At 39.0% G+C, this 20,199-nt stretch overlaps 1 protein-coding gene across 1 annotated transcript in view; it reads right to left on the reverse strand.

Annotated features, from left to right (window-relative positions):
- Nucleotides 1-3,836: 3,836 nt before the first annotated feature.
- Nucleotides 3,837-20,199, reverse strand: part of LOC126190844 (ras-related protein Rab-23) — a 516,569-nt gene continuing 500,206 nt past the window's right edge. The window contains exons 5-7 of the mRNA XM_049931429.1: nt 11,906-11,985; nt 11,585-11,766; nt 3,837-4,695 (exon numbers count right to left, since the gene is read on the reverse strand). Coding sequence (XP_049787386.1) covers nt 4,568-4,695; nt 11,585-11,766; nt 11,906-11,985 — 390 coding nt within the window. The 3' untranslated portion in view covers nt 3,837-4,567. The remainder of the gene's footprint in view (nt 4,696-11,584; nt 11,767-11,905; nt 11,986-20,199) is intronic.

Consider the following 20,199-nt stretch of genomic DNA (forward strand, 5'->3'; position numbering starts at 1 on the left):
GAAGGTAGACACAGTTACATTTTGAATATGATCAGCCAGATTAAGCTGCAGCATCAAAAAGCCTATCTGTTTGTGATGCTACATTAGCTTTCACCTGGCAATTTACTGCTCCACAAAGTATTAAGTAGTGTGTCTGGAGCTATGCATGCATCAACTTTACTCCTCAAGTGATGGAGGTATTGTGACAGTTTCTTTTCCTCAATATCCTCTTGCATTAGTAGTTGTCGCATTCTCTCTTCTTGTGATGTCAGTACTCATTGTACTAATGCCGTCTTGCATTTCAAGTGCGTTTCGAAGTTGGATGGTTAAGTTATAATGTCTTGTATTTCAGCAGCATATCGATGATCCAACTCAATAACTACTAAAGCAAACTTGACAGAAGCAGATGCCACACTCTTAACCTTTTGACAACTTGAAATGTGAGTGTGGGTCTGGGTTATATTGATTTATTTCCCCAAACCACATTCCACTTCTTTACAAGATGACTTACATGGGGTTTGCAGCCACTCTTCTTTACTGGATAGCTGGCTGCTGGAAACACTCTTGATTTCTTCTCCGTCAAATAACACTAGGTACAGGAACTTTCAAGCCTCTTTCTACTAGTGAAATAAGTAGCCATACAAACTTAACGTTTCATCAGTCAACAGTGTATTTGACTTTCAAGCACAATAAAAATTCTCACTTTCAACATAATATGTAACTTAAGTAAGTCTGTCGTAAAGTCATATGTTAGACACAAATTGATTTAATTCTTAAAGAAAGTCGGCTTAGACACCACGACTTGCAGAAAAGGAGATTGAAAAAAACGTCTTGCCTCTAACAAGGCTGAGTCAAGAGTCTATATGAGTACGTTTTCAACTGTTCTTGTTTCACAGAAAAATAGTCAGTGACACAATAAGCACAAAGCTGCATATAGATTCCATGGTTCTTCCATACACATTCACTAACAAATTTACTGATTACTTGACAGGTACTTGTCGATGCCGTTTGACCGCCGCATCTACTTTCTTCCCGCGACTGGTTTTAAACCTGCACACATAAACATGTGATGCACAGTAGGTAGGATTTTACCATCCCACACTCTTATCTAGAATATCATGTGTTTGAGATGGTAGAAGGCTGAGTGGGTCTAGAATCTACACAGAAAATCTCGAATCAGTACAACACTGGCACACAGGAAGCTTGCCTCAAGCTGTGCAACCCATAACATGGTGTTGTGGGGCCAGAAAAGTGTTTGCCATACTGCCAGTCTTGAGACTGTAGGTGCATCTTCCTCTGGCATGCTTCTGTTATTGAATTCAATGTTCTTGAGCCTTGTAAATCATATTCTTGACCACAAATCATGTTGGGGTCACCACTGTCACAAGTTTTGCTGAGCATGAGTCTTGTGATTACAGCAATCACAAGGAACTTGAAAATAGAATTAATGTAACTGGAGGAGACAATTCATTGACCAAGCTATGATCAAGAGTCTCAGAAAATAGACAACAACAGAATAATGTTAAGTGTAATAGTCGAAAACCTAGAACATCTGTGTGCTGCAGCAAGGAGTAACCACATGTCAGCACTCATAGTGGCCAGCATGTGAACTAAGTTGACATGTCATAAGTGGTCAGCTGATCACTGGATTGCAGCTTCATGAGTGCCTGTCACCACAAGTTGCATTAATTCCATATTAATAGGTTATATTACATTTAGGGATCACAGATGAAGTTACCTGAAATCTGAAGATGACATCTGCAGCTGAAGACTTGTCACACTTTCACAGAGACATGTAATTGTTAATATACACAATCTCAAATGGCAGACAATTTAGTCCTTACTTCATGAGAGCAAGATCGCTATGAAACTATTGATGCAAGGCTAAGCCAAGCAAGATTGCATATCAGAATTGCAGGGTTCATTATAATATTGTGACACTAGCACCAACACTGAGCATCTGTGAAACAGAGTCAGGCACTGGAATTCATAGGAACTGAATCTTGACCAGCAGACATCATTCCCAGGCCAACAATATGCTATCACACAATTACAATGGACTATCTGTGTTTAAGCTATGCTTATAAGTTTTCTTAGTGTGATTGATTAACAATGTGCTTTAGATTGTTCAGCTGACTAGTTGTTTTCATTTAGTGCACAATATTTCAGTCATCATAATCAGGTGGTGCAAATTATGTTCTCTGGTTGGAGTCCTGGCAGAAAGTACACATAACAACACAGCTCATAACACCTGAAGAAGACTAGAGGCTCTCTGTTTTTGTCTTCTGACTCAATTGTCGCAAAAGTCTTACTGATATATAAATAAATATGAAATAGATTTTACCACTTATGATATATCAGGGAAAATATTTGGAATATTTTCTATACATTATTTTGCCTCCCTCTTTTTGAAGATGGAGACTATGCTAGAGAAGTTACTTACGGTTCATCAGTGAGGGCAGGAAGATGCCTTTTGTAACCTACTCCATTTATATCTGATATTTGCCATTATATGTATCATAGCTAATATAAATGTAATTTGCTTTATTTATTAATAAGGTGTCTAAAGAACAGTAATAGAGTGCATACTCTAAACATTACTATGCTTAAAGGACAAAAATATGCCAAAGGCAGTTTAAACATCAGTTTTGTGTCTTCTGTATGTTACTAATGAGGACATTTCTTAAATGTTCCCAGAACCATAGCCACTGAGGATTAAAGCATTAATATAATATTTATAGTATTCCTTGTCCCAAATAGCATTCCAAATGGTACATGATTATGTAACATTACATTGATTCAAGTTTTTCTCATTATTATTTTTAAAAGAATACATATAAGATGACTGGGTTGGTCATCAACATATTGTGTATGTAATAGAATCAACAACTTGGACCATCTCCAGGCACACCATTAATGCATTTGTGCTGTTTGAGGAAACAATAATTTAACAATGTTGTGACACGTTAGGGACAGAAACCCATTGTTGACGGCAAAACTATTACCGTCTTCATCGAAGCACTTACCCGATTTTGTTGTTGGTATACTTCAGTGAAGCTGCTGGCAATAGCTGCTATTGCCTGCTAACAAGTAACTCTACTCATTCCATATCCCTGAAGGCCCTCATTCATGTTAATTATTGAACATAATGTGTGTCACTGAACCAATCAAACAACTGAAACAGTCCAGCTAATTGTAGCATCTTTTTAATTATCAAGGAGGGGTTTTTTCTGTAAAGATTTCATGTGATGTATGAGGAGAAACATCTCATAAAAAAACAATATATTTTGACCGGAAGTGATGCTTAATCCATTCAGTTTCAGACATGCAGCTGTGCGAATTCCATCTCTTCCACCAATATTTTGGGCATGTATCTACCAGCCAGCCTTGGAATGTGAGGCTGCATGCCTCAAATTTAATGCATTGTTCATTACATTGTGAAAAGCTGAAAATGCATACAAAAATTTTGCTATGTTGAGTCAGAACTCCAGCAGACCTGTGATTTGTTTCTGAAACATCACTAGTTTCTCCTCTCACTCTCAATAGACTGAAGTATTACTTGAGACTTGTACAGTACTGCTAGTGGCTCCTTTCCCCATATGAGTACAATTTAGGTATTTGGTTTTGTACTTATTTTAAGGAAAAAATCTAGTAATGATATGTTTCTATGAACATTTGTATATGGCCCCTGTTATAATATGTTGTAAATATTTCATGTAATCCCATTTGAATTGTACAAAAAGGTCAATAAGGGCTAAAACCACAGGCCCACAATGAAAATTTTTATTAATTGGGTGCACATTACTTCTAAATGTGGTTTATCTCTTTGTGCACTTCGTAACATGTAAAACAAAGGATTATATTAATATTATAAATATTTATTTACACACCAGTAAACATGTTACACATTTCTCTCATGGACACTATAAAAAAGAAATTAAGGATTATAAAACATTACAGTGGAAAACCTGGATGGAATAGTTACAGTCCTCTAAGGAACAGGACACCCCTAATCATGTTGATGAAGTCTTGAGCATCAATGTGGCTGCAAAGAACAACTGGAATTTCTAGTATTTTTAAAATAATAATTTTTCTGACTTTAGGCTACTATTTAACAAGATAAGGAGTGACCATTTGTTCCCACATTCGTGATTATAAAATATTCTACAGTGTGTAAGGCACAATGTTACAGAGCATTGGAAGGATAAGACCACATGAAAAAATTGTTGTATTATTTCTCCTGAGAGCTGGGTGGCCAGTTGCCAAATTGATTACTATATATATAAATTTATTTATATCTCCCCAGAAACAGGCACTATCTGAAACCTACAGTGCAGTAATTTATAAAAAGTAAAACATTTGACTATTGTTTTGTATAAAATTATATCAAAAATGACAATGTGAAACTCTTATGAGTTGGGTATATTGCACTTTATGACTGACTAATTATTTACATATCTGAAACTGTTATCAACAGGCTTCTGGTAATGTTCCAGTGAAGAATTGTAACATCACTGAAAGTTTATCATTCTGTATTTTGGTTAAACCAGCAAAAATTATTGTGAGGTTCCTGAAATGTATTCAATTATCACAGTATCCTGCATGCATTTCTCAGTACATTCTTCTTTTTATGATTCTTCTGTTTTCCTGGCCGAAGAACAATGGTCCCATTACTGTGACTGGACTTCCCATTTTGAGAATTTGGACTGAAGGCACCTGGAATAAATCATAAGTATGATTGCAAATCAAATAACTGCCACAGGTTGCTAACAAGGTAATAACTCATAGTAAAAGTAAGTTTTTGTTGTTAGATGTGGATAGAATTAAAGCAAGTTATGAAATTGATTAAAAATAGAGTTCCTGATGCATTATTTTGTTGATGTTCAGTTATGTCAATTCTTTCTTTTGTAGTACTTCTGTAATCACTTGTGACAACATTTAAGATAATTAGCCAGACATCACACCAATTACATCTCCATTCCTGACAGAGGTAGTATATGTTGTTGTTTCACTGTTCTGAAATGAAATTACTAGAATAGAAACTCTGAACTGCTGCCTACTGTACAAAAAAGAGAAGTGTTAAATGAGAAAAATGATGGAAAGATGAGATATACATGAGTTGTGAAAAGGTCGATCAGAATATGGAAGGATGACTAGATCAGAGTACTTCAAGAATCACGTATGTATAGATCAGGTATCTGTTGGATGAGCTTAAGAATCCCGTGTGTGTGGAAATGATGCTTTGTTGTCAAAGTGTTCTGTAACAGTCTTTTATCAATGCCAATCAAAGTATTAACTTGTGGTGTATGAGAATTTTCCAAGTATCTTGGACAAGCAATTAAAACAATAAGCTTTTCTATAGTGAAAGTCAAGAAATTGGAGCACAAATTGTCTGTACATGTTGTCAGAAAGGAAACAGGAGGCACTGCAGAAAAGTTTTTCAGATTTATTAGATCAAATGAACTGAAACATGAGATCATTTTCTTCATGTGGAGCACAACATTCATATATTTGTTAAAGGGCGTTTTGAAGTTTTCCACCTCGTCTGCTTTACAAAAACATTCGATTTATTGTATCTTGCATGATTAGACCATTTCAGTCTTACAGGCCAGTTTCAAGTGCAGTCTACAGAGAGTCAGGTCAATGCGTTGTCTCCTTGATCTCTTTCTATGCAGACTGCATTTGAAAATGGCCTGCAATGTTGAAATTGGCTAGTCATGCAAGGTATGTTGCTTATGAACTGTGAGAGTTCTGTTTGAAGCAATTCACATGTCTGTTTAAAGTGGGCACTACAGTTAATCTCATGCAAAGGTAGTTTAAAGGTATCTGCAACAACAGAAAAATTTTCAAAATATGAATTAATAAATACGTGAATGTACTTCCATGAAGTGCTATAGTTAATCTTAATTATTCTTGATTCACATGATCAATCAAGGTTTTTATTTGACCAGGCAGCAGTGTAGAGCTCATTTTCATCTTAGGGGATGGAAAAGAGCTCATGCTATATTTTGTAGTGGGAAGGGTGCAAAAGTGGGAAAGGGAAATTAATTATGAACAAAAGTGCAATTTAAACAGGTAAAATGAAAGAAAACTAGGAGATCAGAGACTGATGCTGTTCAAATTTTTATGTTGTTTGAATATATACTACAAGACACAAAAACAATTGAAGTAGCCAGACATGATTGCTGTTTTTTGGTTTAATAAAGGTAATATAAATACACTCCTGGAAATGGAAAAAAGAACACATTGACACCGGTGTGTCAGACCCACCATACTTGCTCCGGACACTGCGAGAGGGCTGTACAAGCAATGATCACACGCACGGCACAGCGGACACACCAGGAACCGCGGTGTTGGCCGTCAAATGGCGCTAGCTGCGCAGCATTTGTGCACCGCCGCCGTCAGTGTCAGCCAGTTTGCCGTGGCATACGGAGCTCCATCGCAGTTTTTAACACTGGTAGCATGCCGCGACAGCGTGGAGGTGAACCGTATGTGCAGTTGACGGACTTTGAGCGAGGGCGTATAGTGGGCATGCGGGAGGCCGGGTGGACGTACCGCCGAATTGCTCAACACGTGGGGCGTGAGGTCTCCACAGTACATCGATGTTGTCGCCAGTGGTCGGCGGAAGGTGCACGTTCCCGTCGACCTGGGACCGGACCGCAGCGACGCACGGATGCACGCCAAGACCATAGGATCCTACGCAGTGCCATAGGGCACCGCAACGCCACTTCCCAGCAAATTAGGGACACTGTTGCTCCTGGGGTATCGGCGAGGACCATTCGCAACCGTCTCCATGAAGCTGGGCTACGGTCCCGCACACCGTTAGGCCGTCTTCCGCTCACGCCCCAACATCGTGCAGCCCGCCTCCAGTGGTGTCGCGACAGGCGTGAATGGAGGGACGAATGGAGACATGTCGTCTTCAGCGATGAGAGTCGCTTCTGCCTTGGTGCCAATGATGGTCGTATGCGTGTTTGGCGCCGTGCAGGTGAGCGCCACAATCAGGACTGCATACGACCGAGGCACACAGGGCCAACACCCGGCATCATGGTGTGGGGAGCGATCTCCTACACTGGCCGTACACCACTGGTGATCGTCGAGGGGACACTGAATAGTGCACGGTACATCCAAACCGTCATCGAACCCATCATTCTACCATTCCTAGACCGGCAAGGGAACTTGCTGTTCCAACAGGACAATGCACGTCCGCATGTATCCCGTGCCACCCAACGTGCTCTAGAAGGTGTAAGTCAACTACCCTGGCCAGCAAGATCTCCGGATCTGTCCCCCATTGAGCATGTTTGGGACTGGATGAAGCGTCGTCTCATGCGGTCTGCACGTCCAGCACGAACACTGGTCCAACTGAGGCGCCAGGTGGAAATGGCATGGCAAGCCGTTCCACAGGACTACATCCAGCATCTCTACGATCGTCTCCATGGGAGAATAGCAGCCTGCATTGCTGCGAAAGGTGGATATACACTGTACTAGTGCCGACATTGTGCATGCTCTGTTGCCTGTGTCTATGTGCCTGTGGTTCTGTCAGTGTGATCATGTGATGTATCTGACCCCAGGAATGTGTCAATAAAGTTTCCCCTTCCTGGGACAATGAATTCACGGTGTTCTTATTTCAATTTCCAGGAGTGTATTTAAAATCTTTTAACAGGCAACTATTGTGCAATGTAAGGTTATGCAGCCATGGAACAGAAACTACAGTCTATGAGAATCTTTAAAGAAATGTATGTGTCACTACTAAACATTCAGAAAACAAACAATAGATGAACTTATGGTAGGCAACACATTTTTTCTTGGATTTTTGATAACACTCTGTGGTAATATTTTTCATAAATATCAGTTTACTGGGGAGCTCAGCAGTACTTGGCAATTGCTAAATGTGTATGGAAACTGGATGTATGTAATAATCTCATCTTGCTCTTCCCTGTGTCCATCCCCTCCTCCTACTCACTTTCTCAGTCCCCCCCCCCCCCCTCCCTCTCTCACTCTCATTCTCTCCATCTCCTCCTTCCCACTCTCTGTGTCCATTTCCTCCTCCCCCCACCGCCATCCTTCTCTGTTCATCTTCTCCTCCCCCTCTCTCTGACCTTCTGACTTGTGTATTGGTATTGCAAAATAAGATTTCATAGTAGTATTCTAATCATAAGCTGATAAGCCATAAAATGAAACTTTTCTGTGTTCTCTGCAAACAGATTGCGAAAAAAAAAAAAAAAAAAAAAAGCAAGACAGCACTTTGTTGTGTATATAATAAGAAAGTAGAACAATTTTTCTAATAGTTTAAATGCTCTACTATCATAGTTAAAACTGATTGTGAGAAAGCAGCAAAACTGCACTTATCCACAGCAGAGCAAAACACAGCATTTTCTTTTGCACAAACAGTTTTAACAGAAAACCTGTACTTTGCTGTTTGAAAAAAATGTATAGTCTTTGTCCATATGGATGTTTGAGTATCCTGTGAAAAACTGAAGAAAATCTGTCATCTATCAAATACTTTCACATTATGTTAATGTTTCCTCTTTCTATATTAAACATGTTCTAATACATTACTAGTGAACACAACAATGCTTCAAAATTGCTAAATATGTGTGGGAATTCGATATACATCCTAATCTCTTTCTCACCCCTTCTCTTTGTCAATCTGCTTCCCCCTTCCACCTGCCTCCTCTTTCTCATCTCTTCTTGCTTGTCCTCTCTCTGTCTGTCAACTCCTGCCCCCTCTCTCTTTACATCTCCTCCTTCCCCCTGTCTCTACACGTCATCCTCCAGCACCTCTCTGTCTATCCATCTGCCATATATCCCCCCCCCCCTCTGTGCCCCTCTACATCTATTTCCTCCCCCTTTCTCCTCCCTCTCCTTGATTGTGGATTGAAGTCACTTAAAATGAAGGGGTAAATCAGGAGGAATCACTGGTATATGGGGTGTGAAAAACCTCTCTTGCTGCTAGATCTTTAAGGATAGCAGCTCCAATGACAGTTTTTGGCATAGTTTTAATCCACAAATGGATAAAATTACAAACTTTCGATGATTCAGCAATAAATACAACTTTCATTTTTCTGTGAAAACCAACTGTGAGGAAGAAAACAAAACAGCAAATAGTTGTGTATACAGTTTTTGTTTAAAATTATATACAGAATGGTTATAATTAAACTCTCACTCCCTGAGAGGGACCAAATGACAAAAAACTGACTGTGGGACACTGGAACCTTGTGAAAAAAATTGTGTGAACATGTGAAAGAGAAATAACGAGTACACCATTGAAAGAAACACATTCTAATTTCCACATGAGTGCGTACCATTTGTTACTATGCACCACATTTATATTTTGGGTTAAAGAAGTTGCTTTGCATCCAACACAGTTTGGAACAATGCTAGAGATTGCTCTACTACTGCCTGAAACAATGGTGGACCATAGAATGTTCGACTGTCATGACACAGTTCGTGCAGGGTGGTTGAAGGTCGCACATTGCTTCCACCATTTTCAGCCATGGCAATAGTAATTCCTTCAACAATTTGTAACTTGCATTAGATGTCAGTACTGGTTCAGTGACAAAGGCTGAAACACAAGCATCAGTGTGTGCTACAGTTGCAGTCTGTCAACACACATCTGGAAAAGGTGAGCAGGTCTTTATTCTTAAAGCTGCTTTATCAAAACTGCAGCAATAGTGCTGCTGATCTTAGTGGGTACTGATGCTTTAAAAGAATATGGAGAGGTCTTCTTTCTGGGCCAGAGTTGATGGACATAATTCAGAAGTTTGAATTAACTGGTGATTTGGAAATTAAACCTGTGGGAGAGACAAAAGGCCAAATGTGCTTCACATCATTGAAGAAGTTACTATAATGGCAACTTCAGAACTATTGATGGGCATTTTTCTGGAATTTTGATACTGTATTCTCATTCACAATTATCTATGATGAAGTATGACCAAAAAGAAGTTGCACAAATATACAGTCAGATCTTGATAAGATTTTTAAGTGGTGCAAAGACTGGCAACTTTCTTTAGATGTTCAGAAACACAAAGTTGTGCACTTTACAAAATTAAAAAATGTAGTGGGCTGTGACTGTAATACCAGTGAGTCACAACTGGAATCTGTAAACTCATACAAATACCTTTGGGGATAAGACTTAACAGGGATATGAAATTGAACTACATAGGCTTAGATGCGAGTAAAGCAGGTAGCAGACTTCAGTTTATTGGTAGAATATTAGGTAAATGCAATTGGTCTACAAAGGAGATTGCTTAAAAATCAGTCATGTAACTCTTTCTAGAATACTGCTCAAGTGTTTCGGACTTTTACCAGATAGACTAACTGGGGTTATTGAACATATACAGAGAAGAGCAGCACGAATGGTCACAGATTTCTTTACCTGAAGGAGAGTGTCACAGAGGTGTTGAAGGAAATGAACTGGCAAACTCTAACAGACAGACACAAACTATCCCGAGAAAGTCTACTAATGAAGTTGCAGGAACCAATTTTGAATGATGACTAAAAATATTCTACAACCCTCACATATTACTCCCATATGGATCATTAAGACAAGACCACATTAATCACAGCATGCACTGTGGCATTTAAACAGTTAATTTTACCTGTACCTTACGTGAATTAAATGGGAAAATACCCTGATAATTAGTACAATGAGGTGTGCCCTCTATCATGTTGTTCACAGTGGTTTGTGGATTACAGGTGTACTACTGTATATCTTTACAAGGTACATAAAGTAGTTTATCTTATCCAATGCTGTATCAAATATGATGTAATTTGAGAGTATTATCCCTGGTTCATGTTGCTCTTGTACTTTGGTTTCACAAACACTGATGATGAGGCCACTGGTAACCACAATGGTAAGACACTGGACTGACATTCCCCATCCAGGCGCCCAAATTTAAGTTCTCCATTTTCCCTAAATGGGTAAAGGCAAATACTGGGATAGTTATTATGAAAAGGATGCGCTGATTTCCATACCCAGTCTGAGGGTGAGCTCTATCCTCGATGCCCTAATTGTCAAGGGGATGTGAATCTCCAGTATTCTTCCTGCCATTGGTCACAAACATTCATATAATGATAATGGTAGGCTGCTAATTTCAGTCTTTCTGATGTGAGAGCACATGTTACAAATTCATCTGTACTGCATTTTTTTTTAGTTTGTTTAGCTTAATTGGTTCAAAGCCTGAACTAATTTACACCCCTCTGTCAGAATAATACCAAAGTTAAATACTTGGAACAATACTGCAGACCAGCAAGTAAAATAAATAAAAAGAAAATCTATAAATAGAGAAAAAGACAGCCATTCAGGCAGGCAGGCAGGCAGAGAGAGAGAGAGAGAGAGAGAGAGAGAGAGAGAGAGAGAGAGAGAGAGAGAGAATAACAATTATGTGGTCATTACTATGACAACTTCAATAGTTCTAAAGATGATTGCTTAGCAGCTGAAACTGATCGGTATTGTTACTAATTTTGTAGTCACAACAATTTCAGTAAAAACATTGAGGAGCCCACCAATGAATGATGATGGCTGTTTTTAATCTGAAGTCGATTGTTTAAATGTAGTAGTGAGGTTATGTGACAGAGTATCTTTGCTAAAAATGACAAGACTCACTGATGGTGAGTGGAGGCAGCGGCCCTCCAACAGGGCAGTAGTCCATGTCGTCCTGCCGCTGCATCTCTGCCAGGCAGGCTGCTGCCAGATGTCGGAAGACAGCCGCCACATTCACGTCTTCCTTCACTGAGGTCCGCAAGAGACGGCAGCCCAGGGCTCTCGCAAGGAGTTCTGCTTCCTCCCTGACAAATAATATGTGGTTTAGCTGTATTACATAAACTGTTCAAAGCCAGAAAACATATTTTTATCTACTATCTCTTATTGAAATACATATTATGACTATGAGAAATTTAAATACCATACAACACTGTCAGTACTTACGGATCAACAACGCTCTGATCAAGGAGGTCGATTTTATTTTGTACAAGCACTGTCGGAATTTCTCCACATTCATCTTCTACCTGCAAAATGCAAAGAAAATATGCATTAGTGAACACCTGGAGTGTAACTTATTTAAAAAATTACTAGAAAGCTTTCCTGGACCTAAGAACAGCTGAGAAGCCTACATAAATTCCTGGACCTAAGAACAGCTGAGAAGCCTACATAAAGGTGTGGTCAAAAGTTCTGAGATGATAACTCTTTATGCAAGTGACATAATTTGCAGAGAGGGGTGATGTGTATCTTCTCAAGCACTGTATTCTTAAGTGCCAGCCCAAAAAGCAAGCAGTTTTTTTTTTTTTTGTGGGGGTGGAGGGGGGGGTGGGTGTTCCTGACTGATGTCAACGTGGGCAGTTGTGCAATTGCCTTGTGCCAGTATGGTGCAGAAAGAATCAGCAAGTACACAGCGTTGGTGGCAAAATAAGGTAACCTAATGATCTTATTTGTGTTGCCTGGCTTCAAATGTGGTGGTGAAGGTGTATATTTGTAACTTAGTGAGTGTGAAAGAGAGATGAAAACAGTAAGTTTCAAACACAGAGGTGGACAAAAATATCGAAACACCAAAATCGCATTACCATGCCTAACACAACGTAGGAAAATTGCTGGCATTCAAAACAGCTTCCAGGCATCTCCTAATGGATAAATCCAGGTCATGTATGGTTTTCAGGCAAACCTTGTATCATTCTTCCTGCAAAACAGTGGCCAGCTCAGGTAACAATAATGGAGATATATAGCAATCATGCACTTTTCTCTCCAAAGCACGACACAAGGGTTCCATAATATTGAGATATGGTGACTGTGGTGGCCAGGGGATATGCCACACTTCAACCTCATGCTCACAAAGCCGGCCCTGGATGATGCAAGCTGTGTGAACAGGGGCCCTATTGTCTTGGAACACAGCTCACCACTGGGGAACAAACATTGTACCATGGGATGGATCTCATCAGCCAACATGGTCACATAATCCCTGGCAGGAATGTGACCTTACAGAGTAACCATCAGGCCCATGAAATATCATGGTATGGCTGCCCAAATCATCACCGAACCCACACCATATTTCACTCTTGAGACATAAACTTTGGCAGAAATTGAAAACAGTGTGACACATGACTCATCTGACCAAATCACTGCTTTTCATTTTTCCACAGTCCAGGCTTATGGCTTCAACACCACATTTCCTTCTTATGGGCATTTGCATCACCGATGAGTGGTTTTGGAGCTGCAGCTCAGGCTGTAATTCCCTGCTTCTGCAGCTGCCTTTGTCTTGTTTTGGTGCTGACAGAGTTCACAACTGCTACATTCAGTTATGCAGTGACTTTTGCAGCTGTCACCTTTTCTTTTTGTGATGGTAGACTTCAATGACCATCTGTCATGATCATTAGACACACATTTATGCCTGTGTTGTGACATAGTAGATGATGTTTTTCTTATTCCTTGCATGTGGCATAAATTTTTGATATATTGCCTGTTAAAACACCAAACACTTCGGTTACCTTGGTTATAGAAGTACCCACCATATGAGTAACAACAATTTAGTCATACTGAAATTCACTTAGCTCTGATATAATGCACTCATAATTACACAGAACACTATTCTGAGCATCGCTAACACTTGTAATGCATGAGGACAATGTGTAAGTGCCATTTGTGGCCAAATACAATGGTGCAATCTGAAGGCATTGCTAGCATCTGCATTTATGTTTAAGCATTCATTTCTCATGGAGTTTCCACATTTTTGTCCCAAACCCTGTGTGTATCAAAGGTCCTTAGATATTGATAGAAGCATCTTAGCTCTAATTTATATATGGGCTTTTCTTCTGCTGTTGGTCCTATGAATAACATGTATCACTATTCGCTTAAGATTGCACTGAGTTTAGCCCAAGCTGGCAATAATGAATATCACTAGAAGAAGTACAGAGAGCAAAAGCAAGATTAGGGTTTAATGGTCTGTCAGTGTACAGATCATTGGAGATAGATCACAAGTTCAAATTGGAAATGATGGAGAATGAAATCAGGGGTGGGATTATTAAAGGTACCATCTCAGCATTTGTCTTAAGCAATGTATGGAACCTAGAGAAAACCTAAGTCTGGATAGCTGGGCTGTGATATTATTTGCTGTCCATTCTAATGCGAATCCATGGTCTTACCTCTAAGGCAACTTCCTTGGTAATATTATCAGCATTGTACAAGCTATATTTATAAGGTTTTATAAGGTTTTTCGCAGTAAGAGTTTACAGTTGTAGTCAATGGTCATAACCTTATCTGCAGAGACTCTGAAAAAAGTTTTGGTCAGACAATGCATTTGTTAAACAGCACTCAGTACTGTATTTGTTTGATGGCATTCAAGAATTTCTGAAAATAAAAGTACAATGATACACTATGATGCTTGTTATTTTTGGCAGTGTAACTTTTGGTGGAAAGCAGCAAGACAGTACTAAATGTGAAAATGATGCTGCCAACATATTCTTTTTTATATTAACTTATAGAAGTAGTAAACTGTACTGTGGTGGCAATCTGAACCTTTATATTTAGCAGGTTCTCTCCCTCACCCTCCTATTCCTGCAAAAATTATTGTGAAGTAGAATAGACATCTTACAACAACACTGCTCTTGTTGAGCAGTCTTAGATCCCGTTAAATGAAAAAAAAAAAATCTTCCATTTAGAAAAGGAGAGCAGCCATCATAATGTTTTATTTTTCAGTACATGATTATAATTTTGGCACTTAGGCCATTGTCAAGTGTTTAAAACAGTGTCTTAGAAAGAATGATAATTGACAACTGTTCCTGCCAAATAATGTATTTTATAGTCTGACATGGTTGTGATGACACATAAAGGCACCTGTCTGATAGAATTTTTAGGTCAAATTATTATGACACTCAGGCTTTCTTGACAACAGTCTCAAAAATCTCAATAATAGCCACATACTTTTGACTTATGATAAGACACTGTTTTAAGAACTTGACAGTATTATAGGTGCCGTAATTGCAATCATGTATTGAAAAAATAAAACATTACAGTCAATGGCAGAAAGATCATCACCTTCAATAAATTCATTTTCATTGTGGGCCCCAAGCAGCAGAAGTTATTCGTAACCACACTTGCTTTGATATCTCCTTGCGTAAAAGTTATTACCATAATTGATCAAATAATAAGATCCTCTCTGTTTGCTTTATTATCACTAGGCAAAAACATTTTTTCAGTATTTTGAACCATTTTGGTAGTATTTCTGATTAATAGCTAAAGTGACTTGCCTGGTATACAGGGTGTTGGAAACTTTACAGATTTATTCTTGACATTAAAACATAACAGAAAGTTGATATGAACACGAGTCCAAAATTCATTTGTTAGGGAGATATGAAAGGAATTCCCTGTGGTGACTCTTGGCTGTGTGATTTACCCTAAACATGCATTTTAACTCATTTCCTTCTTTGCAGTTAATCAAGATTTTTTTTTGACTGGTTGTTATCTGTCTGTTTTAGAGTAACCTCCATGACAATGATGTATTCAGTATCTGAAATGACGGATATGCATTACTAGTACACTCTAGCAGGTGGGAACGCAGATGCAGCACATCAACTTTATGCTAAATGTTACACTGGGAGACAGTTAAATTGTGCAGCAAGAATGTTTGTATAGCTGTGCAGGGTAGCTGCACAGTCTAAAGGGTCTTGTCATGGTGCGCGCAGCAGAAGTTTGAGTCCTCCCTCGGGCAGGGTTGTGTGTGTTGTACTTAGCATAAGTTAGTTTAAGTTAGATTAAGTAGTGTGTAAGCTTACAGACCGATGACCTCAGCAGTTTGGTCCCATCTTACATCAAATTTCCAATGTTTTTAAGACTGCAACAATGTTTATAAAAGACATGCTACTTTTAGAAGAGAGCTGCAGAGGATGGGAGACAATATAATGTATGAACACCCAAGCAGGAAGAACAGGTTATTCATTTTCCATCAAGGAGAACCGTTGTAAGGGAAGGTGTTGATCACATGATGATCTGGAACATTCTGCATTAAAATCATGTCTATCATTATCACCTTCAATAGGTTCAAGGATTAAATGAGGCAGCCTTTCAGCCAAGAATAACTTTGTTAATGTGTGTTAGAGCAGTGTGCTGCATTTCTGCAATTCTTAACATATGTCTTACTCACTTAAGAGATTGGCTTCTCATGTAAAGAGATCTCACAGTCACCATAACAGTTGCGTCTGGGCATTTGAAAACCCTTATGAAGTATGATGAGGCAGACATCAACAGAGGTTCAGCCTCAACATGTGCGTTGGGAACATTCATGATCATCTCATTGCTACTTCTTTCTGCATGGTCTTATTGGACAAATGTGTCTATAGTCACACAGAAATGAGCTGCTTCATTTACTTAATGATGTACTTAAATCTAGACATCATCCAATATATGTAGTTTATGCATGATGGTACTCCACCTCACTTTACATGGATCATTTTGGATAGTTTGTGAACATGTGGATTGGTCAAGGAGGATCTACTGCATGGCCTGACTGATCACAAGGGGTATTCCTTTGGGACATTTAAATTCCTTGGCATACCTTGAGCCCCTTGTTGATGTTCTGAGGGAGCCTATTCAAAATACATTTGACCAAATATGTAACACACCAGCAGTTCTCCGCAAAGTATCCAATGCATCATCAGAAGATGCACTGACGCAATTTTTGTAAATGTAAATGTGTTTTGAAGACGTATTGTTTAAGTGCCATGAATAATAAATCCTTTCATGCTTCCCTACTGTTGAATTTTTGGACTCTTGTTCATACGAACTTTTTATAATGTTCTGATATCACACCACACTTTTTATAATGTTCTGATATTAAGTGTCTGGCATATGTTTTTATGCACCCTGTGGTTCTTATGGCCTTTACGAAAATATTCTGCTACAAATCTAATAAGCAAATGTTGAAAATTAGATGGTAAAATTGTGTGAGCACTCTATACTACAGTAATTAAACAGCAGCTCAAGTTGCACAATGCTTTCTCATGGACTATTTTCGGTTAGTAAGTAGTCGTCATCTGATATCTACATCTTATGGGTGCCTAGCTTTAGTTTGCCACTAAAATAATAATTGGAAGCATAATATGAGCTACAAACATACTAGCACAAGATGTATACTCTGGAGAAGACACTGAAGCTTTGTGGAGATTGGAAGCATTGCTGCAGACATTTACAGGTCTGCCTGGCATGCAATTTTTGGAGGAGAGCATTATAAAACCATGTAAATGTCTTTAGTGATGAGACATTGTGCTATTTCCTACTGGAGGTGGTGCACAGGTTAGCACACTGGACTTGCATTCAGGAGGATGTTGGTTCAAATCCACGTCCGACAATCCTGATTTCCTGATTTAGGTTTTTGTGATTTCCCTCAGTTGCTACAGGAAAATGCTGGGAGGGTTCCTTTGAAAGGGCATGGCAGATTTCGTTCCCCATCCTTGAAACAATCTGAGCATGTGCTCAGTTTGTAATGACCTCTATGTCACTGGAATGTTGAACACTAATTAATCTTCCTTCCTTCCTTGTGATACTTTTTGCCAGGATGAGGAACTTATTCATCCCTTCATCTGCCTACAAATAAATGTGTGTGCAATTGGAACTTATGAACAAAATGACTAAGGACCAGAAATATTTGATACAGGCTTGTGCTATCAATGTCCACACAGTTTACAGGATTCAACAGTTGTGCAGCAGACATTTACTGTGAAACAAGAAAATCTCTGTTTCTTTCAGGAGAGAAGGTTTTTAATCAGTACTGTGGAGACTGTGGACAACAGATGTTACTGGATTGTGCAATGTTCACTAAAAATTATTGTTGTTATTTTGTCAGTCAGCCTAACTGTTGTAACTGATGCCTGGAGAGATTTATAAGTACAAGGGATTGCTGCAATACAAAGATTTACATGTTATGTATCACCATTTGTATTTTATGTGCCACAAGGTGGAAGCTTGTGTAGAATCATTCATTGTTCAAACTACTGGAACACTCCTGCACAACCCAGTACAAATTTGTCACTGTACAAACTCACTATCCATGTCCTAGAAAGAGTTACAGTTTCAGGAAGGGAATTATGGAATAAAGAACTGAGAGAGCTCTAGAGTGGTAGGGCAGAAGCCTGTGTACAAATATATACTTTGCTATCAGTGTGTAGCTGATATGACAATCACAAATGTTCACGGAGCTTCAGAACCAAGGTCATGCCCCTGGGATTTAGATATAGCTCCTTCAAGAAACACCTGCACTGCATCCCTGCTGTGAGCATGTGGTGAAAAGGACACCACCCATATCTTCTTTGGTTGCATAAATGTTAATGAACCATGAAACGCTCTGTTGCAAGATTTGCTAAAACTAAACTGTTCTCTGGCAACTTCACTATCATCATTATTGGCAAAGAATAGCTAATACATATACAGATCCTAACAAAGATTTTTAAAGAATTTCAAACTTCACCTATAAGTTAACGGTGCTGCATAAATGCTGTGTGTGAAATTGTTAATAATTTTTAAACCTTTTATTTGATTGAATCATTTAATAAGTACCAATATAATATAGCTGACTGCAAGAGATGATTTGTGATGCAAAATAAGAAGAGCCTATTCTTTCAATGAACAGCTACTGACCATTTCCCAACTGAAGATCTACACAACAGATATGTTAGAAATGAAAACTACAGCTGGAACATCAGTAGCATAACAGTAGCACAGCTAGTGTAACTGCAGTGGGGTGAGTCTTTACTGATTTGCATTAGCAACTGATTGCTTGTTGATTGAAATAACATGCAGTAAACTGGTAAGCTGTGATAGCATTATGGACGTTGTTAAGTCGAAGTATTAAGAAGAAAGGGAAAGGGGTACAATCACCGTTAGTGGATTAGTAAAATGAACAGGAAGTATTTGGTGGCTGCAACATAAGTGGATAAACTAACAGATTCTACACAATATGGCGTGTAACTGGTATCTGGGATGACCCATTAGCCAAAGTATACACTAGTGATGGATGGAACTGAGAACTTCAAAAAGGAATTGAATACACAAGGAAACGAATTGAATACACAAAAGGAATTGAATACACAAAAAGAATTGAATACACATCCAGAAACTGAAAACGTTTATGAATTCAGATTAGCTGCTAAGGGCACTGAATGCATCAGCCACACAGTTTGTTTTACAAGTGAAGTTCTCTGTTTTTGGATATGTGTTTGGTGTGCCTGGGTTTTTACCATGCAACTTCAGATCTTCAGCTGAGCATCTAAAGCAAATAGTTAATGCGCATGAAACAAGCTTACATTTCTGATGTCAGGTTATTGGTAACATTGTACCTTTTATGTAAAAATAAAAAGAACTGGTTTTGGATTAGTGTATTTTCTGTCTATGGCGTCTTTCTCATGCAGTTTATGGAAATTATTCAGCATTTAAAAAAAGTGATTATTTTGATTATCACAACGTCACATTAACAGTTAATATGAAATGCATATCTTTTTATTGCTGGTCAAGTTATGATGATGCTCTGATATTAAGAAACCACCACAGGTAATTTGAAGAATTATTAAAGAATGGAAACTCCAGGAAATATCAACAATGTAGAAAAAGATAGATTGGTACTTACCATAAAGAGGACACGTCAAGTTGCAGGCAGGCACGATTAAAAGACACTCACTTATAGCTTTTGGCTACAACCTCCATCAGTAACCACCAACTCCAGCATCTAGTGCTGGAATGCATCATCATGTGAGACACAAGCAGCAACCTGGAGGTGGTGGAAAAGGGATAGTGGAGTATGAGTGGGGAGTGAGACGTCTCACCAAATGCCTTTACAAATAGGTATTATCCTCCACACTTAGTCCGCAAACAGATCTTCCGTGCCATTTCCCCTAACAACTCCAATCCTCCCACATGCCCCCCCCCCCCCCCAAAAAAAAAACCAGCCCCAAAGGAGCGTCCCCTTCATCAACCAGTACCAACCCGGACTGGAACAATTGAACCACATCCTTCACTACAGCTTTGATTACCAATCATTGTGCCCTCAAATGAGGGACATCCTATCCAAGACACTTCCCACCCCTCCTAAAGTGGTGTTCCACCACCCACCCTACTTCCACAGCATCTTAGTCCATCACTACGCCACTTCCAATCCCAACCCCTTACCAAAGGATCATATACCTGGGAAAGACCCAGGTGCAAAACCTGTCCAATCCACCCATCCAACACTTCCTATTCTGGTCCTG

This window comes from Schistocerca cancellata, chromosome 6 (assembly GCF_023864275.1).
Source record: "Schistocerca cancellata isolate TAMUIC-IGC-003103 chromosome 6, iqSchCanc2.1, whole genome shotgun sequence".
NCBI classification, from domain to species: Eukaryota; Metazoa; Arthropoda; class Insecta; order Orthoptera; family Acrididae; genus Schistocerca; species Schistocerca cancellata.